This window comes from Symphalangus syndactylus, chromosome 5, assembly GCF_028878055.3.
Source record: "Symphalangus syndactylus isolate Jambi chromosome 5, NHGRI_mSymSyn1-v2.1_pri, whole genome shotgun sequence".
Classification (NCBI taxonomy): Eukaryota; Metazoa; Chordata; class Mammalia; order Primates; family Hylobatidae; genus Symphalangus; species Symphalangus syndactylus.
The window spans coordinates 144,867,103-144,887,551 of NC_072427.2; the positions used below are offsets into that span (position 1 = coordinate 144,867,103).

The 20,449-nt window shown below is 37.3% G+C and overlaps 2 protein-coding genes across 2 annotated transcripts in view; both read left to right on the forward strand.

Moving 5' to 3' along the window:
* LOC129483360 (salivary acidic proline-rich phosphoprotein 1/2-like) overlaps positions 1-20,449 on the forward strand; it is a 175,748-nt gene that overhangs the window by 51,833 nt on the left and 103,466 nt on the right. The window lies entirely within an intron of this gene.
* Positions 4,457-7,606, forward strand: TAS2R50 (taste 2 receptor member 50). The gene has a single exon (XM_055280644.2). The coding sequence runs from the start codon at positions 6,625-6,627 to the stop codon at positions 7,522-7,524; it is 900 nt and encodes a 299-aa protein (XP_055136619.1). The 5' UTR covers positions 4,457-6,624; the 3' UTR covers positions 7,525-7,606.

Here is a 20,449-nt window from a genome sequence, read left to right on the forward strand (position 1 = left end):
TCACTGAATCTTCTTGTTCATCTTTCTTCTTCTGGTATTTAGTTCTGTTCAATGTTACGGTATTTTACTATATTTGAGAAACTCACCACTTTCTGCTTATGGGTAACAATTAATGCAATATTATTAATATATTGAGTGAGCATGATGTTTTGCAAAATGCCAATTAAACTGAAAACAGAAGTGACATAGCCCTGACATAAAACAGTGAAGCAGTGCTTTTGTTCTTACCACACCAAAACAAATCATTTTGATTTTCTCTCCCAATGGATGTAGATTAAAAAGCGTTCACCAAATCAAAAGCCTCATACAAAGAGCCAGAAACCATGTTTTCTCAGTGAAGGTACCACATCCTAGAGAGCATCTGCAAGTGTGATTTAAGTTTATGGTAATGTGCATTCATCTTATAATCCATCTCGCTTTGGCAGAAGCCAGATAGGTTAACTGAATAGGGATCAAAAATGGACAACCACCTCCTGGAACTTTTGAGTTTTTTGTCATGTCGGTGACCAATTCTATTCCTTGGACAATGCGGTTATTATGTTTTACTCATTGTCTTGCCAGAAGAGGAGAATTTCCGAGGACTCTTTTTGGTCCTACTTACAGTAATGTCCCTTAATATACAGGTGTGGAAGCAATGTGAGAGTTCTGCTAGCTGTTGAAACTGTTAATTTCATTTAACATTCTGGAAGAGATAATAAATATAAACTCATTAGATCCACCTTAGGTTGAACATGAGCCAAAACTTTATGCAGCATCTGACTTTCAAAAACTCATACTCCAGGACTGGTGAGGTGGCTCACACCTGTAATCCAAACAATTTGGGAGGCTGAGGTGGGAGGAGCACTTGAGGCCAGGAGTTCCAAATCAGCCTGGGCAAGAGAGCAAGACCCTGTTTGTTAAAGAAAATAAACTGATTGTGGTACTGCGTGCCTGTAGTTCCAACTACCCAGGAAGTTCTGGCAGGGGGATCAGTTTAGCCCAGGAATTTGAGTCTGCAGTAAGCTATGATTGTGCCATTTCTCTCCAGCCTGGGCTGCACTCTAGCCCGGGCAACCAAACAAGACTCTGTCTCTAAAAACAAAAAAACAAACAAACGACCAAAAACAAAGCCTCCCACTCTATTCTGTGAAACACAGTGTCTTTTTTAGTGTTCAAATATGATTAGTGTTAGTTCAGGCCCCATGTTTAAAATTCTGAGAGTATGGATATATGTCCTTTCCTCTGGGTACTGTTATGGCTACAGGTGAAATGGCTACAGGTGCTTGAGAAAGGGTCAAGTGAATATTTCCTGAATATTTTTGTGGTGAATCTTCAGTGTCGTTTACCGAGGGCATGTCAGCTTTCCTTTAATCACTGAACTCTGCTTCTCTGAATTGGCTCAGTCCAGAGAACTGGCTAAGGGTTTTTGATTTTCAACGTCAAAGGCTGACCTCAGGAGTCAGCTTTTGCAACTCTTGTCCCCTCTTGGTTTATAATTATTTAGCAAAGTATGAAGCCTCTTCAACTATTGGTCTATCAACCCATTTAAATGAGGCTGTTACTGTCACCACTCCATTAAATCTGACATTTGCAAGATCACCGGTAAGTCTGTGTTGCCAATGGTTAGTTTTCATGTTGCATGCTCTATGAGCAGCATTGAACATAGTTTATGTGCATTTCAGGATGCTGCCCTCTTCTGATTTTATCCTTGTTCACTGGCACAATTTCTCAGTCTCCTTTGCTAGTTCTTGTCTGTAAACTGAAAATATCAGATTGCCCAAGGTCTAAATTCTTCAATCTCTAATCAATTATGTCTGTTTTTTTTTTGGTGATCTCATGCAGTCTCCTTACAGATAATGTAGCCAACATGGTTCAATAGAGAGGAATAAGGCTGATTATTCATATATGTTATTTATTTACATATATATAGTTACATATATCAAATTATATAACCCTTTTTTTCAAATGTCAAAGTTACATTTAAAAGTAACAATACTAAAAATCTATGGAGAAGGTCAGAGCATCAATAATGTTTTTACTTGAATTTCTGCTAAATCAGAGTGATGGTGACCAGATAGCTAATTAAGTTTTATTTAAGATAGCAATGTAGATATTGACAGATTGATAGGCAGGGGATTATCATTATAGAAAAGAAGATGTAAGTAAGGAAATATACAGATAGAATGATGATTGATTAACCCATTTTGACTTATTGCACTTGGTACAGTTAATGTCTCAGTATCTCAGTAATCTGTTTTTATATTTTTCTCCATGATCAATTAATTATGAGTTAATTTTTGTATATGCTATGAAATAATGATCTACACTCATGTTTTTATCATTCTGTTTTTACTCCCACTTCTTAGGTAAGTTCATCTAGTCATAACCTTAGTTACTTTCTGTGTGCTGTTGATGCCAATATTTAATCCTTCAGCTCAGACGTCAACCCTGGTCTCTAGAATCCTTTCTCTAAGAAGTCATTTGACATCTTCATTTGGATGTCTAACAAGACCTTGAACTAACATGTCCAAATCAAAATAGTGATCTTCCCTCTAGCCTCCAGAGTTGTTTCTTCTATAGCCTTTCCCTCTTCTGTTAATGACCACTTCAGTCTGTCAGATGCTTAGACCAAAAACATGGAGTTAACATTTTCTCTCTTTCAGAACTCATCTCTAAGGCATCAGCAAATTTTGTTGGTTCTACCCTCAAAAACATACAGAATCCAATCCCTTGTCATCACTTTTGCCATACTCATCTAAACTGCTGCCATACCTAGCCAAGATAATTGCCATCAACTCCAAATTATTCTCTCTAGTTCTGCACATCGTTTTCTCCTCATGTACTCTCAAGGTAGCAGCCAAAGAGAGCCTGTGAAGATGCAAATTTGATCATGCCATTCTTCAGCTTTAGATTTTTCAGTGGCTTCTCATCTCATTAGAGTAAGGCCAAAATCCTTACAAAGTCCTATAATTATTTGAATGATCCGATTTTGTCTGCCCGTCTGTCCTAAAATGCCTGGCTATCCCATGCTAGCAACACTGGACTTTGTGTAATTTCTTGAATGTACCAAGAATTGCCTCAGGGACTTCATACTTGTGTCCCTTCTTCTTGGAATGCTCTTTCTCAGAAATCAACACTAAACAGTACCACTCATCAAACATCACTGAATCATTGAGGCCTCCTTGATTTGATTTTTGTATATGGTGATAAATAGGCATCTAGTTTCATTTTTCTGCAAATGGATATCCAGTTTTCCCAGTACCATTTAGTGAAGAGACTGTCCTTTCCCCAGTGTTTGTTCTTGGCACCTTTGTCATGAGTTCTCTATAGGTGTGGATTTGTTTCTGTATTCTCTATTCCATTTCACTGCTCTATGTGTCTGTTTTTATGCCAGTACCATGCTGTTTTGGTTACTATAGCTCTGTAGTATACTTTGAAGTCAGGTAATGTAATTCCTCCAGTTTTGTTCTTTTTGCTCAGGATAACTTTGGCTATTCTGAGACATCCATATATTTTCAGAAGCCATTAAAACTTAGATGAGATAACTAAAACCAATTAAGAACAAATGCCACAGGATATCAAAGACCAATCAAAAATCTGAAAAGTAGGTAGAGGAAAAAGATTATGTAAAAAGAAACAACTGTCTAAATGACAATCTTATTTTCAACAGACAAAATCGAAGCTAGAATTCAATGGGATCATGTCTTCAGTGTGTTTCAAAACCACAGCGGACTGTAATAAATAGAAATTCAAAAGAATATTTTTTAGATAAAAGGAAAATTACTAAAAATATAAAGCTGAACATGCATGAAGGAATAATAAATAATGGAAGTGGTAAATATGTGCATAAGTCTAAACAAATTTTGACTGTATAAAATGATGGTGTCTTTTTAGGCTAAGTATTTAATTAATAAGATATAGAAATAGCTATATATAGTCTATAAGTAAAGCTATAAAAAAGAAAATTTAGTTAATTTAAATTTGGAAATTTCTATGTCTGTGAAGATAATTTGAAAGTTATATTTGATGACCCTGTAATTCTCTTTCTATGTATATATCCAAAGGAAATGAATCAAATGATATATGAAAGAATGGTCATACTAGAATTATTCATAACTCTTCAAAAAAGAAAATCCCCAAATATGTATCAACTAAAGATGAATGAATCATTACAACACATTCATACAATGGAATAATATAGAGAAGTGAAAAGAAATGAACCACATAAAGATGCAACTATGTGAGTAAATTTCAGAAACGTAAAGGTGAGTCCAAGAAGCCATGAACAGGAACATACAGGACTACACCTACATATGGTTTAAAGGTTTAAAGTAGGCAAAACCATGTCACAGAGTTTAGGGTTGCATACCTAGTTGTTAATGTATAAAGAAAATGAAGGCTGGGCGCGGTGGCTCACGCCTGTAATCCCAGCAATTTGGGAGGCTGAGGCAGGTAGATCACCTGAGGTCAGGAGTTCAAGACCAGCCTGGCCAACATGGCAAAACCCTGTCTCTACTAAAAATACAAAAAGTTAGCTGGATGTGGTGGCATGCACCTGTAGTCCCAGCTACTTGGAAGGCTGAGGGAGGAGAATCGCTTGAACCCCGGAGGTTGCAATGAGCCAAGATCACGCCACTGCACTCCTGCCTGGGTGACAGAGTGAGACTCTGTCTCAAAAAAAAAAAGAAAATCAAGGAAATGATCATCTTAAATTATGGCTATTGCTGTCCTCAGGGTATGTGAAGAAAGGTGTAGGGGCTTGGAGAGTGGCATGGAGGTAGACCTAGGCTATTTGCAATGTGACATGTTTTGCCCGGCATGATGGTTGCATAAGTGTTTGTGACACATTGCTGTGTTTACCATTTTTGTTTTCACCCATTTCTAAGTGTGCATTATAATTGTATTTAAAAATTATTAACTGGAGAAATGTTCCATAAAGAATATTAATTATTCTGCTCATTATATACCTTGCAAAAAATTCACCATTTATACACATTTTTATACAACTCTTAGAGAGTTGCAGTAGGAACTTTATTTTAGCTGCAACATGTGGAAATTTGAGATGATGCTACCTGCAGCACACAAATCTTTCCAAACATTTTTTATTACCTTTAATTATCTACCTCACATGACAAAACTTTGCCACTCCCCATCTATTTTTCTTTTGGCTCCTGAATTCCTGACAAAACATGGGTGAATATATTTCCCCACACTCTTGGTGTAGCATAGTACCTATACCAGTTAGGTTTTTCTACTAGAGAAATCCCTCCAGAACTACGTTAGATATTTTTCTCATATATCTTTGGATTCAGGTTTTGTAAGCTGGGTTTGGTGGATAGCTCTGGTGACTTGAGATGGGCCAAGTTCTGCATCTTGGAGCTAGTTAGACTTTGGCCAATTTAGGATGGATCAGGTGCAGGCAAACTGACTCCATTAGTTTTCATTCTCATTCTGGGAGCAGTCTACTAGCCAGGTGATGATCTCATGGTCAATGGAAAAGAGCAAGAAACCCCAATGTGGAAGCCATCTCAAACCTCAGTGTGAAATCTACCAGTTTTCTGTTCATCAGAGAAAGTTGTGTGAGTGAGCTCTGTGTCCAGGGGACAGATAATCACCCTGCTTATGGTGGGAGGATACTGAAAAATTATGCGTCATAAGGTGTGGTACTCAGGAATATTTACAAAACTGTTGAACATTTTAATTAAATAATAAATAGTTAAACATTAAATAGACTTGAGGGTAAGTTTACCAAATGCTTAAGCATGAAAGATATGTTTGATGTTTGATACTTTTTTTGGGGGGGGCGGTGGTGTCTGAAAACACTCAGTTTTCACTGGGAAAATAGGACTAATTTCATGTGGATGGCCTCCAGGAAACTTACTTCCCATTTTGGAAAGCATAAGAAAATAATTCCTTCCATCCCTTAGGGGTGTTACAGTATCTCTCTCTCTCTCTCTCTCTCTTTCTGTGTGTGTATCTATTTATGAACATGGTAACAATAAATTCACACAAAAGTATTGGTTAGCAGCAACCAGATTTTAAGGTGTATTGGTCTTCTTATGGTTCCCAGGAAAACCTTGGATGATTTTGATTTAAAAGTTTGGATTCTGTCTGTTTAAATCTAGCATAAATAGTAAATCCGTTATGGTGGTGATCCTAGTTATGACTAAGGTCTTTTAAAGAACTTAGACATTTACTGTATGAACTATGGACTTAGGGGCAAAATTTCCCTATCTAACAGCTGAAGTTGCTGAATACAAATTATGTATCGGTTAAACAAGGAAAACATTGCAAAATATTGAAAGAGAATATGTCTTTATTTGCATGCTGGTAAATGAAAATTTAAGTTTCACTTCAACTTCATTATGAATAATTCAGTCCCATCACAAGAACGGACATTGAATGAATGAGTTAATTTGAGCTGTTTTGAAAATAAGAATGTTTTCCATAAAGATGACATCAAACTCATCCATTAGCATAAGCTGGTACTTTCTTGTTTGACACTGGTCACAGTATTTAAAAGTAAAAAGAATGTTACTGCACATTCAGAAATCAGATGCACATAAAATTTAAGGTCAGAGTATTAAAGAAATCACAACCAGTGATATTAGGTTTGCATTTTTTTTCTTTTTTTTCTGCTCAGATATGATAACTTTTCTACACATTTTTTTTTCAATTCTAATATTGGCTTTATTTGTTCTTGGAAATTTTGTCAATGGCTTCATAGCACTGGTAAATTTCATTGACTGGGTGAAGAGAAAACAGATCTCCTCAGCTGACCAAATTCTCACTGCTCTGGCAGTCTCCAGAATTGGTTTGCTCTGGGCATTATTATTAAATTGGTATTTAACTGTGTTGAATCCAGCTTTTTATAGTGTAGAATTAAGAATTACTTCTTATAATGCCTGGGTTGTAACCAACCATTTCAGCATGTGGCTTGCTGCTAGCCTCAGCATATTTTATTTGCTCAAGATTGCCAATTTCTCCAACCTTATTTTTCTTCATTTAAAGAGGAGAGTTAGGAATGTCATTCTGGTGATACTGTTGGGGACTTTGATATTTTTGGTTTGTCATCTTCTTGTGGCAAATATGGATGAGAATATATGGGCAGAAGAATATGAAAGAAACATGACTGAGAAGATGAAATTGAGGAATACAGTACACCTTTCATATATGACTGTAACTACCCTATGGAGCTTCATACCCTTTACTCTGTCCCTGATATCTTTTCTGATGCTAATCTGTTCTTTGTGTAAACATCTCAAGAAGATGCAGCTCCATGGAGAAGGATCTCAAGATCTCAGCACCAAGGTCCACATAAAAGCTTTGCAAACTCTGATCTCCTTCCTCTTGTTATGTGCCATTTTCTTTCTATTCCTAATCATTTCGGTTTGGAGTCCTAGGAGGCTGCAGAATGACCCAGTTGTCATGGTTAGCAAGGCTGTTGGAAACATATATCTTGCATTTGACTCATTCATCCTAATTTGGAGAACCAAGAAGCTAAAACACACCTTTCTTTTGATTTTGTGTCAGATTAGGTGCTGAGTAAAAGACCTGAAACTCTCAACTCTCTAGATTCACAAGTGGGACATTGTGTGTGTATTCTAGGAGAAAACAAACTGATAGTGTCTAGAACATTTTATACTTTTTACTGTTTTTTCTGTAGTGTATGTTTTTGAGTAATTTCTGAAAGCATACCTAGAAAAGTCTTTTACCTAAAGTTAGTCTAAAAATGTATCTGTGTGTGTGTATGTGTATATGAAAGACTTAAAAGACATTGACAATAACATAATGTTAATCATATTTTCACAAGATGCCAAATTATAGAAAATATGGTAAGAGGTTTTTCAGAATCATGAACCCATGTATATTTCACATATACATTTCATATTATCATGTTTCACTTGAAAAATGTATGATCTTTACTTATAATTGTTAAGAACTGACACATTATCTCAAAATCTTTGCTCTTTTTCACTGATTTTTACCACACATATGTACCACAGTGTGCTTAAACATCTAAATTTTTTGATAGTAAGCACACTCAAATCTAAATCAATAATGAGGTTTCATCTTTGGGGTAGTTTTTATTTCATCATGAATTCTAATTTTATGTTTAGTTTATAGCCAACATAATTATTGTCAGAAAAAGATGCACAGAATAATATTCAAGGATGATAAATATATTTAGAACACATGTTGTATATGTCTACCATAAACAGTACTGAGAAATAATAGATTTAATACAAATATGTGAATAGTTGAGAAAAAAGTCATTTCTATAATAAGGATGAAGAAAGAAACATCATGATGACTTATGTTGTCATAAGTCTCAACATGCAGTTAGAAAAGTCATTTCTTCCAGCTTTTGAGTTAAAGAAAACCTTTTTTGGAGTTGAGATCTGATGTCAAGTATTTCAAGTTTTTTTTTCTAAACCACCTCAGAGTCCCTGAATTGCCAATTATCTCCTCCATCTTCCATACTTGAAATTCTTTTTAAACTTCACATAAAAGAATTTGAGTCTTCCCTACCTTAGAAAAATACTCTATGTAAAAATAGTATAGAAATTATAAAAATCATTTGAATTAAACTTTTTGCAAATGTTAGAATGGCATCTATGAAATCTATGTATTAATGATAGAAAACATCTTAAATGTATTATAATCTAGTTGCAAATAATACATTGAGACAGTGTGTTGATATATTCAGTAATAGCAAGTTCTATTATAGGAAGAAAATGTATAACATCATTAAACAAGTCAATTCTATAAACTGTATTAATTCTTGGAGTTATGAGATTTTAACAATGTTATCTAAACCTAGGGATAAATCATCTCTACATCTGATTTAGTTATTTGTTGTTGGTTTATCATATATCTTTCCTGGTACAATGTAAGCACCATAAAAGCAGAGATCATATAGATCTTGCTTACTGTTGACTCCCAGGGCCTAAAAGACAACACATAGGATAGGTATTTAAGAATATTTTGATGAACAAGTAAATCGGTGAATAAAGGAGTAAACTAACTATATGGGAGTGGCAAACCAATGAAAATGAAACTTCATCACAAAATCCAAAGTTGCATAAATTTTTCTTTTCTGGTTTCAACTTGAGGTTACAGAATTATCTAAGAAGAAGTGTTTCTCAGAGCAAAAGTATGGCCATTATACAATTGTAGGGAAAATACCACTATAAGATAGCCCTGATGAAGCCATATTCGATGTGTGATGGGAAGATAACATGGAACATCAAAATCAGATTGTACCTATTGTGATACATTTTAAAAAGCACATAAATATAAAAGATTTTGGTATCTTTGCATACAATTTTTCAGTTGTGAATGATATATTTGTATTGTGATATTTCCAGCTGGTTAGTATATAAACAAAAATGGCATTTCATTAAAAAAAAAACTGAGTTATCAACTACCTTACTAAAATGTTACTTTTATAGAATATTTCAAAACCCTTTCTAAATGAACATTTAAATTGCCATATTACAAACCCACAGAAAAATACATAAATAGCAATTATAACACTAAACGAGTATCTTAGCCTTGGGTGTCTAGAACTAGAGCCAATGTCTGATGTTAAAGTGATAACATGTATTTGGAGGGTAAGTTCAGGGCAGCAATGGCTGGGACATGTGGAAATTTAGGCAAGAGCAGATGTGAAACCATGTGTTGTGATGTATGATATGACTCTGCTGATGACCACTTCACAATGAGGTGAGAGAGACAGCATGGTGGTCATCAGATCATGCACTTGACTCCCAGTACTTTTCCAGAAGGTCTGCAAGGGGAAACCACAGCCGGCATTAGTCCACGGAAGAGAAAGAGAAGGGAAAATGTATCTGCTCAGCTGTCTTCTGTCTTCTATTTCCCATTGGCCAGAGTTTCCCTGAGGCAGAACTACCATCTCTGCTATTCTGCTTTCCATCATCCATCCCTTGGTGGTAGTTATGAAAGTCAAACCTCATGCTCACAGTGTGGTGTTCCATTCAAGTCCCAAGTAGAAGGATGATCTGGATCAAGCAAGGTGCTGACCAAGAGAAGAGAAGACAGTCAAGATAATCTGAGGAAGGATATGTTTGTGGGCAATACCGTCCACCCCTTGTGCAACTCAGATTGGCTCATGCCCTCCAGTCATGGCTGGCTTTATAGGCATATGACTTCACAGTTGCACAGGGTCTTGTGCTTAGAAGCGCTTATGCTTAGAGGGGCTTTATGCTTGGATTAATCTTCTGCACTTGCTGTTTTGTTTTTCAGACAGAAGGTACTCCTGTGCTGGAGAAGGAATAGTCTTCCACTAATTCACTAGGAGTTTGCTCTCCCCTCTCCTATGGGCTTGTGAGAGGCATGCACAGAGCCCTATAATGCCCACTATGCATGCCTGTAGCAACTTTGAATTCTGTTACATCATCTGGCACAATGGCCAAGCAACTTGGGCCAGACTCTGTGTCTGCTATAGAGCCCATTTTTGTTTCGGGTTTGACTTGAGACAAGTAGCCTTTGCAAACTCCTTTAGTGAGTCAGAGAAATATCCTTAAATGTGGTATATGTTGAATTCAAAATCCCAGTAGGCCCCCATAAAACTGTATTTCCCTTTTAGTGATAGGAAATATATATATAGGGCAACATGCCATTTACTTTAAAAAGGATGTTTCGACAAAAGGACAAGAAGCATTGGACCCCTATGAGCTTCATCTATGTTATAGGTCTTTGAATCTGCTGAAGTTTATGTCTCTTCTTCCAGTATTTTACTTCTGTTCAATGTTATAGTATTTTACTATACTTAAGGAACTTGCCACTTCCTGCTTATGGGTACCAATTTATGTAATATTATTAATATATTGAATTAACATGACGTTTTGCAAAATGTCAATTAAACTGAAAGCAGAAGTGACATAGCCCTGACATAAAACAGTGAAGCAGTGTTCTTGTTTTTACCACACCAAAGCAAATTGTTGTGATTTTCCTCCACAATGTGTGTAGATTAAAAAGCATTAGCTAAATCAAAAGCCACATACAAAGTGCTGGAAACCACATTCTGCTCAGTGAAGATACCACATCCTAGAGCGAATGTGCAAGTGTGACTTAAGTTTATGCTAATGTGCATTCATCCTATAATCCATCTGGTTTTGACAGAGGCCAGTTAGGTTAACTGAATAAAGATATAAAATGGACGACCACCCCCTGAACTTTTGAGTTTTTTGCTGTGGCAGTGACCAATTCTGTTTCCTGGAGAATGCAGTTATTATGTTTTATTCATTTTTATTGCCAGGAAAGTAGAGTTTCAGAATCCTTCCCTTGGTCCTGCTTACAATAATGTCCCTTGGTATACAAGTCAGGAAGCAATGTAAGAGTCCTGACAGCTGTTGAACCTGTAAATTTCAATTACACTTTCAGGAAGGGGTAACTACGATAAACTCATTAGAGCCCCTTTGGGTTGGACATGGGCCAAAGCTCTATGTATCATCTGATCTTCAAAAACTCATACTCCAGTCCTATTGAGGCAGCTCATACCTGTAATCCTAATAATTTAGGAGGCCGAAGTGGGAGGATCACTTTAGGCCGAGAGTTTCAGATCAGCTTTGGCAACATAGTAATAATATGTCTGTAAAAAGAAAAAAAATTAGTTGTTGGTGGTAGTGTGTGCCTGTAGTTACAGCTACCCAGAGGACTGCTTTAGCCCAGGAATTGCTTTAGCCCAGGAATTCGAGTTTGCAGTGAGCTATGATCGTGTCATTGCACTCTAGCCTGGGCAATCAAGCAAGATCTTGTTTCTAAAAAGAAACAAACAAAAGCAACAAACAAAAGCCCAAAGAGGGCCTGGAGCGGTGGCTCACGCCTGTAATCCCAGCACTTTAGGTGGCTGAGTGGTTGGATCACTTGAGGTCAGGAGATCGAGATCAGCCTGGCCAACATGGTGAAACCCCACCTCTACTAAAAATACAAAAATTAGCCAGGTGTAGTGGTGTTGCACCTGTAATCCAAGCCACTTGGGAGGCTGAGGCATGAGAATCACTTGAACCCGGGAGGCAGAGGTTGCAGTGAGCTGAGATCACACCACTGAACTCCAGCCTGGGCGACAGAGCGAGACTCCAGCTAAAAAAAAAAAAAAAAATCCAGAAGTAAAAATTTTCCACCGTATTCCATGGACCACTGTGTCTTTTGGGGTACCCAGATATTAGTGTTAGTCCAGGCTCCAAACTTAAAAGTCTCAGATAATATTAACATGTGTTCTTTTCTCTGAGGACTGTTTTCTGGGGAATAGCTACAGGTCTTTGAGAAAGCAACGTATGATAAATCCTGAGTGTTCTTGCAGTGAATTTTCAATGTCCATCATCAAGAGGACTTAAGATCCCCTTCAATCATTGAATTCTGCGTCTCTGAATTGGCTCAGTCCTGAGAACTGGCTGAGGGTTTTTCAATGTTAAAGGCTGACCTCAGGAATCAGCTTTTTCAACTCTTTCCCCCTCTTGGTTTATAATTATTTAGCAAAGTATGAAGCCTCTTCAACTATTGGCCTATCAACCCATTTCAATAAAGCTGTTGTCACCACTTCATTGAATCTGACATCTTGAAGATCACCAGTGAGTCTGTGTTGCCAGTGGTCAGTCTTTGTGTTGCCAGTGGTCAGTCTTCATGTTCCATGCTCCGTGAGCAGTACTGAACATAGTTTATTTGCATTTCAGGATGCTGCCCTCTCCTGATTTTCTCCTTATTCACTAGGCACCACTTCTCAGCCTCCTTAGCTAGTTGTTTCTCTTGTCTCTAAATTGAAAATATCACATTGCCCAAGGTCTCAGTTCTTCAACCTTTAATCAATCGGGCTTGTTTTGTTGGTGATCTCATGGAGTCTCCTTACTGATAATGTAGCCAAATGGTTCAATAGAGAAGAATAAGGCTAATTATTCATATATATTATTTATTTATGTACATCTATTTACATATATCTAATTATATAAAGCTTTTTTCTTCAAATGTCAGGTACATTTAAAAGTAACATGACAAAAATCTAGGGAGAAGGTGGGAGGATCAATAATGTTTTCACTAGAGTTTCTGCTAAATCAGAGTGATAGTGACTCAGTATCTAGTTTTATTTAAAATAGCAATGTAACTATTGATAGATTGATAGGCAGGGGATAATCATTATGGATATAATGATCTAAGTAAAGAAATATATAGATAGAATTATGATTGATTAACCCATTTTTGATTTCTTGCATTTGGTACAGTTAGTGTCTCAGTATCTCAGTAATCATAGTTCTTAAGTTTTTCCTCCATGATCAATTAATTATGAGTTAATTTGTGTGTGTGGTATAAAATAAGGGTCTAAATTTATATTTTTTCTTTCTCTTTTGGCTCTTACTTTTTAGGTAAGTTCATCTGGTCATGGCCTTACTTTCTGTGTGCTGATGATGTCAACATTTAATCCTTCAGCTCAGAACCCAACCCTGGTCTCCAGAATCCTTTCTCTAATAGCATACTTGACATCTTCATTTGGATGTCTGACAAGAACTTAGAACTAAGTTGTCTAAACCAAATTACTCATCTTTCCTTCCATCCCCAAATTTGTTTCTCCTACAGTCTTTCCTTTTGTTAATGAACACTTCAGACTTTCAGATACTTAGACAAAAAACATAGAGTCAACGTTTTCTCTCCTTCACATCTCATCTCAGCAAATTTTATAGATTCTGTCTTTAAAAACATACAGAATCCAATCCCTTGTCATCACTCGTGCCATACTCATCTAAATTTCTGCATTTCTTGCCAAGATAATTGCCATCAACTCCTAATAATTTTTTCTAGTTCTGCACATTCCCCTGATGTATTCTCAATGTAGCAGCCAGAGAGAGCCTGCAAAAGTGCAAATTTGATCATGCTGTTCTTCTGCTCCAGATTTTTCAGTGTCTTCTCAACTCATTCAGAGTAAGGCCAAAATCCTTATGAAGTCCTATAATCATTTGAATGATCTGATTTTGTCTTCCTGTCTGTCCTAAAACACCTGGCTCATCCCATGCTAGCAACGTTGGCCTTTGTGTCACTTCTTGAATATGCCAAGCATTGCCTTAGGGACTTCATACTTGTGTCCTTTCTTCTTGGAATGCTCTTTCTCAGATATCAACACTAAACACCACCACTCCTCAAATATCACTAAATCACTAAATCAATCCTGCCTTATTTAAAGAAGAAACTCACTTCTCTCTGCAGTTTTTAATTTTTTTTAGATTTTATTTTAGGTTCAGAGGTATATGTGCAGGTTTGTTATATAAGTAAATCGCATGACATGGGAACTTGATGTATAGATTACTTCATCACTCGGGTGATAAGCAGAGTACCTGATAGGTAACTTTTTGATCCTCACCCCCCTCCTGCCCTCCGTCTTCATGTGGGCTCTGGTGCCTGTAGTTCCCTTCTTTGTGTCCATATGTATTTAATGTTTAGCTCCCACTTGTAAGTGAGAACATGTGGTACTTGCTTTGCTGTTTCTGTTTTACATTCCCACCAGCAGTATAAAAGCATTCCTTTTCATCACAACCTTAAAAGAGTCTGTTTTTTGTTTGTTTGTAATAGGCATTCTGAGGGGTGTGAGAGGTTATCTCATTGTGGTTTTGATTTGCATTTCTTTAATGATTTGTTCATATTGAGCATTTTTTCGTATGCTTGTTGGCTGTGTGTATGTCTTCACTTGAAAATTGCCTATGCTTTTTATTCATTTTTAAACGGGGGTGTTTGTTTTTTGCTTGCAAAATCAAGTTCCTTATAGATTCTGGATAGGACTTTGTCAGATGCATAGTTAGCAAAATATTTTCTCCCATTCTGCAGGTTGTCTTTTTACTCTGTTGATAATCTCTTTTCTTGTGCAGAAGCTCTTTGGTTTAATTAAGTTTCATTTATCAATTTTTGTTTTTGTTGCAATTGCTTTTGGCATCTTTGTCATGAACTCTTTGCCAGGTCTTGTGTCCAGAAAGGTATTTCCTAGGTTATTTTTCAGGTGTTATTTTTCCTTTTACAGTTTTAGGTTTTACATTTTAGTATTTAATCCAGCTTGCTTTGATTTTTGTATATGTATAAGGAAAGCATCCAGTTTGAATCTTCTGCATGTGACTAGCCAGTTATCTCAGCATTATTTGTTGAATAGAGGGTCTCTCCCCATTGCTTGTTTTTCTTAACTTTGTTGAAGATCAGATGGCTGTAGGTGGGTGGCATTATTTCTGGGCTCTCTATTCCATTTCCTTGGTCTATGTGCCTGTTTTTGTACCATTGCCATGCTGTTTTGGTTACTGTTGCCTTGCAGTATGGTTCAAAGTTAGGTAATGGGCCTCCAGCTTTGTTCTTTTTCCTTGGGATTGCCATGGCTATTTGGGCTCTTTTTTTTTTTTTATTCCATATGAACTTTAAAATAGTTTTTTTCTACTTTGGTGAAGAATGTCACTGGTAGTTCGTCAGAAATAGCACTGAATCTGTAAATTGCTTTAGGCAGCATGGGCATTTTAGCAGTATTGATTCTTTCTATCCATGAGCCCGGAATCTTTTTCCACTTGTCTGTGTCATATTTGATTTCCGTGAGCAATGTTTTGTAATACTCTTTGTAGAGATATTTCATCTCCCTGGTCAGCTGTATTCTTCTACATATGGTATTCCTTTGCTGCTATTGTGAAAGGGATTGCTTTCTTTATTTGTCTCTGCTTGGATGTTGTTGATATGTAGGAATGTTACTAATTTTTGTACATTGATTTTTGTATCCTGAGAATTTGCTGAGTTTGTTTACAAGATCAAGGAGATTTTGGGCAAATACTGTTGGGATTTCTAGGTATAGGATTATATTGTCTGCAAACAGGGATAGTTTGACTTCTTCTCTTCCTATTTAGATGACTTTTATTTCTTTCTCTTGCCTGATTGCTTTGGGCAGGACTTCGAGTACTATTGATTAAGAGTGGTGAGAGAAGATATCCTTGTTTTGTTCCTACCTTCCAGGGGAATACTTCCAGTTTTGCTCATTCGGTATGATGTGGCTTTGTTTGTCATAGGTGGTGCTTATTATTGTGAAGTATATACCTTCAATTCCTAGTTTGTTGTGAGTTTTTAACATGAAGAGATGTTGAATTTATTGAAAGCCTTTTCTGCATCTATCTAGATGATAATGTGATTTTTGTTAATTAGTTCTGCTTATGTGGTGAATCACACTTATTGACCTGCATATGCTGAAACAACCTTGTATCTTAGTGATAAAGCCTACTTGATTATGGTGGATTAGCTTTTTGATGTGCTGCTGGATTCAGTTTGCTAGTATTTTGTTGAGTACTTTTTCATCTGTGTTTACTAAGGATATTGGTCTGAAGTTTTCTCTCTTTTTTTTGTTGTGTCTCTGCAAAGTTTTGGTATTAGGGTGCTGCTGGCTTTATAGAATGAGTTATGGAGGAGTCCCTTTTCCTCAGTTTCTTAGAATAGGTTCTGTATAAATCATACCAGTGCTTTGTTATACATTTGGTGGAATTCAGCTGTGAATCTGTCTGGTCCTGGGCTTTTTTTGGTTGGCAGGCTTCTTATTACTGATTCAGTTTTGGAAGTCATCATTGGTTTATTTAGTGATTCAATTTCTTCCTGGTTTAGTCTGGGAGGTTGTATATGCCCAGGAATTTATGCATTTCTTCTAGGTTTTCTAGCTTGTATGCATAGAGGTGTTGATAGTAGTTTGTGAAGGTTGTTTGTATTTCAGTGGGGTCAGTGGTAATGTCCCCTTTGTCATTTCTGAAAGTGTTCATTTGTATATTCTCTTTTTTCTTTATCATTGTGGCTAGTGTTCTATCTTAATTAAAAAAAAAAAAAAAACAACTCCTCAGCCCACTGATCTTTTGTATGGTTTTATGCATTGCAATTTCCTTCACTTCAGCTCTGATGTTGGTTATTCCTTGTCTTCTGTTAGCTTTGGCATTGATTTGCTCATGATTGTCTAGGTCTTTTCGTTGGGATGTTAGGTTGTTTACTTGAGATCTTTCTAACTTTTCAATGTGGGCATTTAGTGCTACAAACTTTCCTCTTAACACTGCCTTAGCTGTATCCCAGAAATTCTGGTATGTTGTATCTTTTTTCTCATTAGGTTCAAAGAATTTCTTGGTTTCTGCCTTAATTTCATATGTACCCAAAAGTCATTCAGGAGAGGGTTGTTTAATTTCCATGTAATTATATGGTTTTAAGCTATTGTCTTAGTATTTACTTATATTTTTATAGGGCTGTGGTCCAAGAACATGACTGGTATATTTTTTGTTGTTTTGTATTTGCTAGGAATTGTTTTACGTTAGATTGTGTGGTTCATTTTAGATTACATGCCATGCGCAGATGAGAAGAATGTGTGTTCTGTTCTTTTGGGGTGAACTGTTCTGTGGTGGTCTATTAGGTTCATTTGGTCAAGTGTTTAGTTCAGATTCTGAGTACCTTTGTCAGTTTTCTGTCTTGATCATCTGTCTAATGCTGTCTGTGGGGTGTTGAATTCTCCCACTAGTGTTGTGTGTTTATCTAAGTCTTCTCATAGGTCTCTAAGAACTTGCATTATGAATCTGCATGTTCCTATGTTGGCTGCATATGTATTCAGAATAGTTAGGTCTTCTCGTGAATTGAGTCTTTTACTTTACGTAATGCCCTTCCTTGTCTTTTTTGATCTTTGTTGATTTAAAGACTTTTTTTTATGAAATTAGAATAGTAACTCTGTTTTTTTTTTTTCTATTTTTTATTTGCTTGGTAGATTTTTCTTCATTCCTTTACTTCGAGCCTACGAGTGTCATTACATGTGAGATGGGTCTCTTAAGGACAGCATACCATTAGGCTATGCTTTTTTATCCAACTTGCCACTCTTTGCTTTTTAACTGGGGCAATTAGCCTTTTTACATTCGAGGTTAGTGTTGATATGTGAAGATTTGATTGTTTCATCATGTTGTTAGCTGGTTATTATGCAGATTGGGTTGTGTGGTTACTTTATAGCGTTACTGGTCTATGTACTTAAGTGTATTTGTGTTGTGGTCAGTAAAGATCTTTTCTTTCCATGTTTAGTACTCCCTTCAGGACCCTTTGTGAGGCACGGCTGGTGGTAATGAAATCCCTTAGCATTTGCTTGTCTGAAAAGATCTTATTTCCCCTTCACTTATGAAGCTTAGTTTGGGCAGATACGAAATTCTTGATTAAAAATTCTTTTTAAGAAACAAAACTGCTGAATGTAAGCCCCCATTCTCTTTCTGTTTGTAGGGCTTCTACTGGAAAGTCCATTGTTAGCCTGATGGGGTTCCCTTTGTAGGTGATCTGTCCTTTCTCTTCCAGTTGCCTTTAGCAATTTTTCTTTTATTTTGAGCTTGGAGAAGCTGATGACTATGTGCCTTGGGGATGGTCTTCTTGTGAGTTTTTAGTTCTATTAGATCAGTTTGGTTCCTTAATTGATTCTTTCCCCAGCTTGCTCAATTATGCCATGAATACTTTCCATTGTGTTCTGAAATTCTTGATGTTAGTTTTTCAGTTCTATCAGAACACTTTTTTTCTTTTTTAAAATAACCATTTTGTATTTCAACTTCTGCATCATTTTATTGCATTCCTTAGAAACTTTGGATTTGCTTTTGACTTTCTCCTGAAACTCATTGATCTTCATTCCTATCCATATTCTGAATTCTATTTCTGTCATTTCTGCCTTTTCAGCCTGGTCAAGAACCATTGCATCAAATTATATGTGAAAGAATGCTTTTAGTAGCATTATTCATAACTGCTTAAACATGAAAACCCCCAAGTAGATATCAACTAAGGATGGATGAACCATTACAGCAAATTTATACAATGGAAAATATAGAGAAATAAAAAGAAGTGAATCATGTACATGCAACTATGTAACTAAATTTCAGAAACATAACATTGAGTCCAAGAAGCCATGAACAAGAACATGCAAGACTACATTTACATATGATTTAAAGGAGGTAAAACAATATTATGGAGTTTAGGGTGGAATAGCTAGTTGGTAAGGTATAAAGACAATAAAGTAAATGATCATCACAAATTATATATATTTCTTACTCCAGGAAATTTGAAGAAATGTTAAGGGGCTTGAAAAGTAGCATGGAGGTGGGCCTAGGCTCTTTGCAATGTTCCATGTCTTGTTCTGCATGATGGTTACATGAGTGTTTATGATACTTTGCTGTGTTTACCATTTTCGTTTTGGCTCATTTTTAAATGTGCATTATAATTTTATCCAAAAAGTATTAATTAGGAAAATAATCTGGCTTGCTGGCAAGATTGCCGAATAGGAACAGCTCTGGTCTGCAGCTCCCAGCAAGATCAATGTAGAAGGTGGGTGATTTCTGCATTTCCAACTGAGGTACCCAGTTCATCTCATTGGGATTGGTTGGTTAGTGGGTGCAGCCCACGGAGGGCAAGCTGAAGCAGGGTGGGGCATCACCTCACCTGGGAAGCACAAGGGGCCAGGGAATTTTCTCCCCTACCAAAGGGAAGCCATGAGGAAACGGGCACTCCAGCCCAGATACTGTGCTTGTCCCATAGTCTTCACAACCTGCTGACCAGGAGATTCACCCCAGTGTCTACCCCACCAGGGCCCTGGGTTTCAAGCACAAAACTGGACAGCTGTTTGCGCAAACACTGAAGGTTTTTTTTTTTTTTTCATATCCCAGTGGTGCCTGGAACACCAATGAGACAGAACCATTCACTCCCCTGGAAAGGAGTGCCAAAGCCAGAGAGCCAAGTAGTCTGACTCAGTGGGTCCCACTCCCATGGAGCCCAGCAAATTAAGATCCACTGGCTTGAAATTCTTGCTGCCAGCACAGCAGCAGTCTGAGATCAACCTGGGATGCTTGAGCTTGGTGCGGGGAGGGGCATCCACCATTACTGAGTCTTGAGTAGGTGGTTTTATGCTCACAGTGTAAACACAGCTGCCAGGAAATTTGAACTGGGTGGAGCCCACTGCAGCTCAGCAAGGCTGCTGTGGCCAGACTGCCAGATTTCTCCTCTCTGGGCACGGCATCTCTGAAAAAAAGGCAGCAACCCCAGTCAGGGACTTATAGATAATATTCCCATCTCCCCGGGACAGAACTCCTGGGGGAAGGGGTGGCTGTGGGCGCAGTTTCAGCAGACTTAAACGTCCCAGCCTGATGGCTCTGAAGAGAGCAGCGGACCTCCCAGCACAGTGTTTGAGCTCTGCTAAGGGTCAGACTGTCTCCTCAAATTGGTCCCTGACCCCCGTGTATCTTGACTTGGAGACAGCTCCCAGTAGGGACTGACAGACACCTCATACAGGAGAGCTCTGATTGGCATCTGGCAGGTGCCCCTCTGGTACAAAGCTTCCAGAGGAAAGAACAGGCAGCAATCTTTGCTCGTCTGCAGCCTCTGCTGGTGATATCCAGGCAAACAGGGTAGGGAGTGGACCTCTAGCAAACTCCAACAGACCTGCAGCAGAGGGGCCTGACTGTCAGAGGGA

Bases quoted from the DNA above. Each gene is read 5' to 3' on its own strand.
- TAS2R50 (XM_055280644.2), top strand. From the start codon at position 6,625: ATGATAACTTTTCTACACATTTTTTTTTCAATTCTAATATTGGCTTTA.